At 38.2% G+C, this 11,854-nt stretch overlaps 1 protein-coding gene across 1 annotated transcript in view; it reads right to left on the reverse strand.

Annotated features, from left to right (window-relative positions):
- Positions 1-3,090: 3,090 nt before the first annotated feature.
- LOC104852569 (cytochrome c oxidase assembly factor 7) overlaps positions 3,091-11,854 on the reverse strand; it is a 12,204-nt gene continuing 3,440 nt past the window's right edge. The window contains exon 3 of the mRNA XM_010610339.2: positions 3,091-3,761. Within this exon, the coding sequence (XP_010608641.1) occupies positions 3,313-3,761 (449 nt within the window). The 3' untranslated portion in view covers positions 3,091-3,312. The remainder of the gene's footprint in view (positions 3,762-11,854) is intronic.

Genomic DNA, 11,854 nt, shown 5'->3' on the forward strand with positions numbered 1-11,854 from the left:
TAAATACCAAGGAGATGGCAGGAACAGATTAAGAATATGCTTAAGTTTTGTGAGAAGCTATGCTAAATTGTCTTCCACTGCCGTGGCAGCCCCATCTTGCATTCTCACGAGCAATGAGAGTTCCTGTCACTCCACATCACCACCTGCATTTGATGTTGCTCAGTGTTCTGGATTTTGACAATTCTAGGAACCGTCTAGTGGTCTCATTTTTTTTTTTTTTATTTCCATTTTCCTGACGGGGTATCTTTTCATGCTCCTCACCTCTTTTTTTGGAGTACTGAGGGAACTTGAGGCCTGCTGCGTGCTAGGCAAGTGCTCTGCTCCTTGTACACCTTCATTGGTGAGGTATCTACTAAGGTCTTTGGCCTACTTTAAATCAAGCTGTTTGTTTTCTTATGGTTGAGTTTTAAGAGTTCACTGTGGTTTTCATTTACAATTCCTGCATAATTTGTAAATTTAAGCATTGTTTCCTGTTTTTTGGCCTACAGAGTTGAAAGCACACAAAAAGGTAGTTTACATTTTACTTGTTTATTTTGGTTTTCTGAGACAGGGTCTCACTATGTAGTTGAGACTGACCTGGAACTATGTAGCCCAGGATGGTCTCAACCAAAACCTTTCACTACCAAGTAGGACATAAGAAATAAAAGGAGACAAGGAAATTATAACAATTGTATTTGGTAAGACTACAACTTCCAGGACACAGCTGAAGTTACCCAAGGTCATATATTGACTCAATTAAGAAAGTAAGATATCGCCGGGCATGGTGGCATACACCTCTAATCCCAGCACTGGGAGGCTGAGGCAGGAGGATCGCTGTGAGTTTGAGATCAGCCTGGGCTACACAGTGAGTTCCAGGAAATTATAACAATTGTATTTGGTAAGACTACAACTTCCAGGACACAGCTGAAGTTACCCAAGGTCATATATTGACTCAATTAAGAAAGTAAGATATCGCCGGGCATGGTGGCATACACCTCTAATCCCAGCACTGGGAGGCTGAGGCAGGAGGATCGCTGTGAGTTTGAGATCAGCCTGGGCTACACAGTGAGTTCCAGGTCAGTCTCAACTACATAGTGAGACACTAACAGCTCCAATGTTAACAGGAGAAAAAGACAGACTTGGGGAGAATGAACCATAAGAACTCTGACTTCTGCAGGTGTGGCTGGGGTTAAGTTCTGTTCTCTAAGGTCTAGGTAGCATTTCCTGACCTAACAAGAGGCTCCCAACAGAAATCTAAACAATCAGTTGTGTATGTGCTGAGGACAAGCGGAGTTCCGGCAAAGGGAGTTACAGGCAGCTAGGAAAAGGCCAAGCTGAAGAGGGAGTCAGAAAGGCTTGGTGAAGGATACATCGATAACCAAAGCCAAGGCAACTGGAGGTGCAACAAAGGCCTCATTGGATTGGTAGGATTTTCTTACCCAGAAACAAGATATTCATGCCCCTCTAAAGAATACCTTTACTGTGTTTATGCATGTAATTTCAGCAATATAGTCATTTTTTTAAATATAAAAACCCTAAACTGGGAGTCCCTTTGGCAACCTATTCAGGTCCTCCCTCTCCCAGGTTCAACAACCTGAGGGCTGTTTGCTTTTGCTTTAGAATAAAGCCTGCTTTCTGCTTTTGCTCTATAATACTTTTGCTCAGTGCATACTGTACTCTCTGCGTTTGCCTAATAAACCCTATTCATTTGTCTGGCATATCCTGAATTCTTTTTCTGAGACAGGAGCCAGCAAGCCTGCTACAGCGGGGCAGGTTAAGTTTGGGAAACAGAACCCAGACCAGTGACACCTACACTTGGGAAAGTTCCTGTCTTCTACCAACTTGAGAAGCTGGATGGCTGTGTTTGCAAACCTTCTCAAGGCGCTTCCTTCTAGGACAACTAGCTGCAAAGTTGAAAGCTGACAAGTGTAGGTAGTGACACATTTATTGGTCCTATTATCAGTAGGAAAATGACAAGCTTGCCCCCTGGTGACAAGTTAGGACATAATAGAAACAGCAAATATTCCTACAAGAAAAGGCAAAACACCGCAAAGAACATACTCTACCTTATTTAGAATCTGGAGAGAGCACTAATGAAACAAACTACAAACCAATCAAAATGGTTTATTCATAGGAATAGCTAAAAAAAAAAAAAAAAAAAGTTCCAGTGGGCAAAATACGTCACAAAATCTCTTTACAAATTCCTAGCTGGAGTTGTTCTGGGAATGTTTCCTCAGCATGAGGACCAGTGCCAGGTGAATGCTCTGGAGATGCTAATTGTTTTCTGCTTTTATTTGTTTGTTTATTTTCCATTAAGTTTATTGGTACATTTAAAACAATACAGTTACATTTATCCTTGGGATCTTGTACCTTTACATGATGCATCTTAGTTCTTGTTTTTTCCCCATACCCCTGACCTCTCTTCATCCCCTTCACTCTTCCCTATTTTCAAAGACTTTGTTTCCATTTTTTCACTTCTTCTTTTCCCTTATTTCTTTTCCCCTCTCCTTCCCACTTCCCCTATTATTATTTTTTTAAGATAAGGTCTCATTATGTAGTCCAGGCTGGCCTTGAACTCATAATGTATCCTAGGCTGGCCTCGAAGACATGGCAATCCTCCTACCTCAGCCTCTAAGTGCTAGGATTACAGGTGTGTGCCACCACACACGGCCCAGATGCTAAGTTTAGCTGTGATAGCCTCTAGAAGGAGGCCAGCTTATGTTTCATCTTCTTCAGCAACCCTGAGGTATATCCACCTTTAACCTTTATACATCCCTCCTGATCTCTATGAATTTATAGGAAGATGAAAAAAGAAAGCCCACACCAATGATTACATAAATCAGAGGGTGGTAGTCGTGACTATTTAACTGTTCTTAGCTCCTTAAAACTTATATTACGTAAAGCAAGTTACTTCCTGATTTTCAAACCTTCCAGCTCAAATAATACTAATAATAAATACGATGTCTGATTCCTTCAGGGCTTTTGGCAGCTAATTTTTCCAATTTTCTGCTATTTGTCTCCTCACTACCCAAATTTCTATTGCTCTCTAGTTTCCTACTACTTTTGACAAAGGTGCAAGTTTAAAAATTGACTCCATAAATGTGGTTTTTCTTCATAGAATTTAAACAGATAAAGGATTATTGACTGAAATACACATTGCAGGCCACAGCCCAGTAGGTGACACTCTAGAATAAACGGATCTATGTAACCAGCACTGCTGAAATCAAGACCCAAGTTCTCCTGCTCCAAGAGGTTATCTGTCAAGGGCTGCATCAGGTCTCAAACAGGAGGTGCCAGCCTCAAACTGCTGCCCGGGGAGGAGGGTAAGCCACATCACCCAAATGTTAAGGGCTGAACAGTTTTCTGCTGTTCTTTGTGCAACTGCCGGGCCCGATTTTTTAGCACCTCAGCCTTTGCCTCGTCCTTATCAACACCATCCCCCAGCTTGTACATGCGACTGGCATTGGCACAGGCCCAGATATGGCCCAGGTCACAGGCTTTCATCGAGTATTTACAAGCCAGGGCCATGTCCTTGGGGACGCCAGGAGCACCCTGCAGGAACATGGTACTGAGATTGAAGCAGCTGGGAGCAAAGCCACCATCACAAGCCCTTGTGTAGTAGTCCCTGGCCCTCCCCAGGTCAGGCTGGCCATCCTCGTTAACCTCTCCATTGTGTGTCAGGAGACCGACATTATGACAGGCTTCCACAGACTTCTTGCCAGGCTTCTCACAAGCCATCAGAAAGCAGCTGAAGGCAGCTTTCAGGTCCTGAGTCAAACCACCTGTGAGGACAGAAAGCCAAGGAAAAAGTAAACCCAAGCGAGGTCGGAAACTAGTTGTCTCAGGACAAAGTCAGAGGGTGAAAGTCCACAGCCTATAAGCTAAGGGAACATGAACAGAATGCAGCCTGGCATAGTGCAGAATTTTTAGCATTTATAACCATAAACTCTTTTTAAATGTTAACTTGTGAGGAAGCCCAAAGAGTTAAAGGAGGTAAATACTGGGAATGACAGTGAGAATATGATATTTTATAATCACTCAATAAAATGTTCATTCATTTAAATATATGGTTAACTAATACATTTAAATATACAACTTAACCCTTCTGGAGATTCAACCAATCATATAAAAAATATTCAGAAAAAAAATGATTTCCGTACTGGGCATGTAGTTTTCCCTACTCATTATTCTTAAGGTAATACATAGTATAACAACTATTTACATTATATTAGGTATTATAAAGTTATCTAGAGATGATTTAAAAGTATACAAAACTGCAGAGGTTATATGGAGACACTATGCCATTTTATAGAAATCTGAGCCACTGAGGACTCTGGCACCTTCAGGAGTCCTGGGACCAATCTCCCAGCTACTGAGGGATGACAGTATGATGAATGTCTATTATTTGCCAACTACTGCACTATGTCCTGAGGAACAGACATTGTCCCACCCTTGTGGGTCTTATGATCTAATGGGACATATTAAACCATCCTACCAAAAACGTATGATTGTTAGTGTGACAACCATGTGGAACAGCAGTATCCTTGCCCTATGAGAACGCATGAAGGTCCTGCCTGAGCCTTCAGGTCAGGCCAAGGAAAGTTCCCCTAAAGAAGTGACACCTGAGCTCTGATATAATGAAAAGAGGCAAAAGAAAACAGGTGAGGGATTTTCTGGCCAGGGGGAACAAAAAACAAAAAGAAAAAGGGCCACTGTGACTAGAACCCAGAAACCACTGAAGAAAGGCTGGAGAGGCAGACAGGGCCAGATCACTCAGGGTCTGGTGGGTCATGTTCAGGACCCTGAATTTAACCTTAGAAACAATAAGAAACTGATAACAAGTGATTTAATTAGGTAAAGTAGTGACAGGGATTACTTTGTTTTATTTTTTTGCACACAAAATTTCAAATCCCCACATACAATCACTCATCCTTACAAAAAAAAAAAAAGAAAAAGAAAAAGAAACAAAGTTAAACTCACTATGTAGCCCAGGTTGGCCTTGAACTCACTGCAATCCTCCTGCCTCAGCCTTCCAAATGCTGGGATTACAGGTGTGTGCCACCATGTCCAGAAAATATGTGGAAATTAAATAATACACTACCAAATAACCAGTGGGTCAAAGAAGAATCAGAAATCACCTTAAGACAAATAAAAATGGAAACAATATACTCAAATTTATGGAATACAGTAAAAGCAATGATAAAAGGGGTTTATGGCAATAAATATCTATGTTAAGGAAAAAAGTCCTCAAATAAATAACCTAACTTTACACCTCAAGAAATAAGAGAAAAGGGGCCAGAGATTTAACTCAGTGGTTCTGCTGCCTGTCTCGCAAGCGAAAGGTCCCGAGTTCAATCCCTGGTACCAAAAAAAGAAACCAGGGGAAAAAAAAAAAGCTTAAAGTCAGTAGAAGGAAAAAATAAGAAATTATTATGAAAATCAGTAGCATTTGTATATACTAACAACGAACTATCCGAAAAAGAAATCAAGAAAATAAATCACCTGTCTGTAGTTCCAGCTACTTGGGAGGCTGAGGCAGGACGATACCTTGAGTCCACAAGTTTGAGACCAGTGAAGCCCCATCTCAAAAAACAACAACAAAAAAAGACAGACAAATAATTTTACAATAGCATCTAAAAAGTGAAAATAGGAGCTATAGTGTAACTCAGTGGTAGAATGTATGCTTTGCACATGTGAGGCCCTGAGTTAATCTCCATAACCAAAAATATACATAAATACATATGTAAATAATTTACAAATAAATTAGCAAAAGAAGGTAGAAGATATACACACTGAAAATTATAAAACACTGATGAAAGAAACAAGACAATCCACATAAAAACAAAAGCTTCATGGACTAGAAGATATTGTTAAATGTCCAGACTATTCAAAGGTGATCTTCAGATTCAATGTTATCCTTATCAACATTCCAACAGCGGGCTGGGGACACAGCTCAGTAGCATCACACCTGCCTTGCAAGCACAAGGTCCTGAGTTTGATCCCTAGTACCCAAAATAATAACAACAACAACAACAAACTCCAAGGGCATTTTCTACAATATAGAAGAACCTATCCTAAATTCATAAGGAACCAGAAAAAGACCCCAAAGCCAAGGTAATGTTGAGTAAAAAGACAAAGGCATTATACTACTTGTTTTCAAAATATACCACAAAGCTAAGTAATCAAAACAGTATGGCATCACCTTATTAAAAAAAGGGAAGGAAACATTCAAATCCATGCAATTAGGAATGAAAGGGTAAAATCACAATAGATCCTGCAGAAATCCAGAAGATCATCAATACCTACTCTGAGAATCAATATTCTAATAAGATGGAAAACACAGAAAAATGGACAGATTCCTGGATACATAGGAATTACCAAAGCTAAATTAGGAAGTTATAAAAATTCTAAATAAACCAGTATCAGTCAATTAAATTGAAGATGTAATTAAAAATCTACCACAAAAACAGCCCAGGCCCTGATGGATTCACTGCTGAATTCTACAAGAACTTTCGAGAAGACTAATGCTACTATTTCTCAAACTCTTTAATAAATTAAAAGGGAAGCAATACTCCCAAACTCATTCCTGAAAGCAATCAATACTCTGATACCAAAGCCAGAGTAGAATCCAACTAAAAAAGAGAACTACAGGCCAATCTCCCTAATGAACACAAGTGCAAAACTCCTCAAATAATGGTGAACAGAATGCAGCAAATCATCAAGAAGGTTATACACCATGACCACGTAGGCATCATCCCAGGGATGCAGGGATGGTATAACATATGCGCATCAATAAATGTAATACACTATAGTAACAGAAGCAAGAGGAAAAAAACATATGATCATGTCAATAGATGCAGAAAAAGTGTTTGACAAGGTCCAACACCCATTCATAATAAAAACCCTACAGAAAGTTGGAATAGATGGTCCTTATCTCAATCTGATAAAGGCCATCTATGACAAACCAACAGCCAACATCATACTAAATGGACAAACTGAAAGCTCTCATTCTAAAATCAGGAACCAAATAAGGATGTCCACTGTCACCACTCTTATTCAATACAGTTCTGAAAACATTAGCCAGAGCAATTAGACAAAAGAAAAAAAATAAATAAAAGGAATAAGGATAGGAAAAGAAAAAGTTATCATTAATTGTAGATGACATGACACTCTACATAGAAGACCCCAAAAACTCCACCAAAAGACTTCTAGATTTAATAACCAAATTCAGTAGCATAGGTGGATACTAAGTCAACATTAAAAAATCAATAGCACTCCTGTACTCAAATAACAAACTCACTGAGAGAGAAAACAGAGAAACACCACCTTTCACAATAGCATCCAAAAAATGAGATACCTAGAAATCAATCTAACAAAAGAAGTAAAAGACCTCTACATTGAAAACTACCATACTTTGATAAAGAAGACTGAAGAGGATATCAGGAAATGGAAAGATATCCTTTGTTCCTGGGTAGGAAGAACAAATATAGTGAAAATCGCCATACTTTGGCCAAATATAGTAAAAATTATTATACTGATTTAATACAAATGTGATCAAAATTCCAAGAGCATATCTCACAGAATTAGAGAAAACAATCTTAAAATTCATTTAGAGCCAGAAGAGACCTAGAATTAGCAAAAGCAATTCTGGGCAACAAAGGCAAGGCAGGGACGTCACAATCCCTGAACTGAAATTATACTATAAAGCTACTATGATAAAAAACAGCATGGTACTGGTAAAACAAAAACCAGACCTGAGAATAAACAGAACAGGTAGAGATTGCAGAAATAACTCCAGACATACTCAGCCACTTTAGCTTTAACAAAGGAGCCAAACACCTTCACTGGAAGGAAGATAGCCTCTTTAATTAATGGTGCTGAAAAACTGGCTGTCCACAAGCTAAAGATTAAAACTAGAAACATATTTTTCACCATGCACTAAACTAAAATCAAAATAGATAAAAGATCTAAATATTAAAACAGAAACACTAAATCTGCTGGGAGATAGAACAGAATTCTTGAAGACCTTGGTGTAGGCAAAGACTGAACAAAATCCTGATCACACAGGAAATATCACAAAGAATCAACAACTGGGATCTCCTCTTATTAAAAATCTTTTGTACAGCAAAAGAAACCACCAACAGAGTGAAGAGACAACCCAGTGTGGGAAAAAATTTTTGGCAGCTGTTCCTCAGACAAAGGATTACTATCTAGAATATATAAAGAACTAAAAGAAAAAAAATCAGACCTCCCAAAATTTAAAGACACAATCCAAAAATGAGCATGTAAAATTGAATACTTCTTAGATGAAGAAGTAGAAACAGCAAATAAATATATGAAAAAGTGTTCAACATCACTGGTCATTTAAGAGATGCAAATTAAAACAATGCTGAGATTCCATCTCACTCTAGAAAGAATGGCTGTTACCAAGAAATTGACCAATAAATAACAAATGCTGGAGGGGATATGGGGAAAAAGGAACACTTCTCCACTGTTGGTGGGAGTGTAGACTGTGCAACCACTATAGAAATCAGCATGGAGAGTCCTCAAAAAACTAAAACTAGAGGTTCCATTTGACTCAGCTATTCATTCCCCTTCTTGGTATGTTCCCAAAAGAATTAAAAGAATCATATGCACACCTACATTTATAGTGGCACAGTCTGTAACAGCTAAATCTTGGAAACAATCCAAATGCCCATCAATCAATGAATGGATAAAGAAGATGTAGTTTTTTTCTTAATACAATGGAGTAATACTATGCCATAAAGAAGGATGAGCTTGAGACATTTCTAGCTAAATGAATGCACCTTGAGATCACACTGGCTTTTTTTTCATTAAGTTTATTGGTACGTTTTAGGTATACAATAGTTATATTCATTATTGGGATCTTGTACCTTTACATGATATATCTTGGTTCTTATTTTTCCCCATTCCCCTGCCCTCCATTCAACCCCTTCACCCTTCCCTATTTACAAAGATTTTGTTTCCCTTTTTTCCTTTTCTCATATTTTTTCTTTTCCCTTCTTTCCTTTCCCCTATCCCTCTATCTTTCCCTACTACTTTAGACCTTTTCTTCCTTTTTCATATTATTATACAATTTGATCCTTATTTACACTTTGTTTTTTCACAAGAGAAACTATTCAGCACTTATACAAGTGTGTCCTATTTATTTCACTTAAGAGTATAGCCTCAAAGTGCATCCATTTAGCTATGTTTCTAGTTTCTCCTTCTTTATGGCTGAGTAGTACTCCATTTTATAGAAAAACCACTTCTTCTTTATACAGTCTCCAGTTGATGGGCTGTTTCCTAGTTTTACCTATTACAAACTGTGCCACTATAAACATGGGTGGGCATATAACACTGTGGTATGATTCTTTTAATTCATTTGGGAAGATAGCCAGCAGAGGAAAAGCTGGGTCAAATGTGACCTCTAATCCTAGTTTTTTGAGGTATCCCCATATTGATTTCCATACTGGTTGCACCAGTGTGCACTTCCACCAACAATGGAGAAGGGTTCCTTTCTCCCCACCTCCCCGTTGTCATTTGCTATTGGTTGATGTCTTCGGGTGAGGTGGAATCTCAGCATTGTTTTCATCTTCATCTCTAGAATGACCAGTGGTGTTGAACATTTTTTTATGTTTATTTGCTTTTACTTGTCTGAGAAATGTCTGTTCATTTCAGATGTCCATTTTTGAATCAGGTCTTTATATTTGGGGGGACTGATTTTTTTAAGTTCTTTATATATTCTAGACAGTAGTCCTTTGTTGAGGAACAGCTGATAAAAATTTTTTCCCACATTGTAGGCTGTCTCTCAGCTCTGTTGGTCGTTTCTCTTGCAGTGCAGTAGCTTTTTAATAAGATGAGATCCCAGTTGTTGATTTTTTGTGCTAGTTTCTGTGCTATTGAGGTTTTGTTCATAGTCTTTTCCTGTGCCAATGTCTTTGAGAGTTCTAGCTATTTATCTTCCAGCAAGTTTAGTGTTTCTGTTTTAATACTTAGATCTTTAATCCACTTCAATTTTAGTTTAGTGCAAGGTAAAAGATAGGGGTCTTAGTTGTGATCTTTAGCAGGCTGAAATCTAGTTTTTCCAACACCATTTATTTTTATCTATTTATTTGGCGAAGGGGTGGTTGAGACAGGGTCTATGTAGTTGAGACTGACCTGGAACTCACTATATAGCCCAGGCTGGTCTCAAACTCACAGCCATCCTCCTGCCTCAACCTCCCAAGTGCTGGGAGTGCACCACCATGCCCAGCCCAACTCCATTTATTAAAGAGGTTTATCTTTCCTCCAATGAGGATGGTTGGCTTCTTTGTCAAAGATGAGGTCGTTGAGTATGTCTGGAGTTGTTTCTGCATCTTCTAATCTATTCCCCTGTTCCTTGGGTCTGTTTCTTCGCCAGTACCATGCTGTTTTTATCACAGTGGCTTTGTAGTATAGGTTCAAACTGGGGATTGTGATACCCTCTGTCATGTCTCTGTTGCCTAGAATTGCTTTTGCTCTTCTAGGTTGAGACCATACTCTTAAGTAAAATAGATTGGACACACATATTTAAATACCACATTGTTTTCCTGGTGTGAGAAAGCAAAAATGGAAATCAAGACTAAAATGTGCAATAAATATTGGGAAACGGGAAGAAAACATTCAAATGAGAAGAGGAGCGAGAGCAGGGGAAGGGGAAAGGAAAGAAGGGACAAGAAAAAAAAAAGAAAACAGAACAAAAAATAGAAACAAAGCTTTTTAAAATAGAGTGGAAAAGGGGTCAAAGGGAGTAGGGGGCATGGGAAAAAAAGCAAGATATATACATGTACAACATTATGTATATCTAAAATGTACCAATAAACATTTTGCTTAAAAAAAGAACAAAACATGCTTCTGAAGCTTTTAAAAGAAAAAAAAGGCATCTGAACCTTTTGAAACCAAACCATACCAAAAAAAAAAAAAAACCCCAAACAAACAAACAAAAAAACAAACCCAGCATGGCATCAGCATAAAAACAGACAGTATATACCAGTGGAACAGAATACAAAGTCCAGAAATAAATCCATGCTTTTATGATCAACTGAACTTTGGCAAAAGTACCATGAACACAACAGTAAGGAAAGCACAGTCCCTTCAATACCTACTAAGAAAAGTGTATATCGACATGTAGAAAAATGTAATCAGATCTTTACCTCACACCATATACAAAAATAAACTTAAAACGGATTAAGACCTGAACTTACAGAGCTACAATAGTGAAAAAACTTTTGATATTGGTCTGGGCAATGGTTTCTCGGATATGACTCCCAAAACACAGGAAACAAAAGGAAAGACAGATAAATGTTTTGAGTCTGCTTTCTGCTGCTGTAAAAGAATACCACAACTGGGTAATGTAATTACCAAAAGCTGAACCAAGTTTAAGATGTAAGAATCTTGAATAATGCAGTGTCAAAGAAATTGAAGAAGTAATTTAAAAACAACAAAGAAAAACCCAGGTCCCAATAAATTCACTGCTAAAGCCTACAAGTACTTTACAGAATATCTAACACCAATATTCCTCAAAACTTTAACGGCGGCTGGGGATTTAGCTCAGCGGTTTGGTGGCCTGCCTCGCAAGCACAAGGACCCAAGTTCGATCCCCAGCACCAAAAAAAAAAAAAAAAAAAACTTTAATGCAATGAAATGACTCCCAAAGTCATTCATGAAAGCAAGTATTACCCTGACTCCAAAACCAGAAAAAGACCCAACAGACATTTTTCAAAAGAAGACATAAAACTGGCCAACAGATTTGTGACAAAATGTTCAATGTTACTAATCAGGGAAATGAAAATCAAAAACTACAATGAGATACCACCATCAAAAAAAAAAAAAAAAAAAAAAAAAAAAAAAAAAA

The sequence above is a fragment of the Fukomys damarensis genome, unplaced genomic scaffold (genome assembly GCF_012274545.1).
Source record: "Fukomys damarensis isolate Sample0158 unplaced genomic scaffold, DMR_v1.0_HiC HiC_scaffold_23, whole genome shotgun sequence".
NCBI lineage: Eukaryota > Metazoa > Chordata > Mammalia > Rodentia > Bathyergidae > Fukomys > Fukomys damarensis.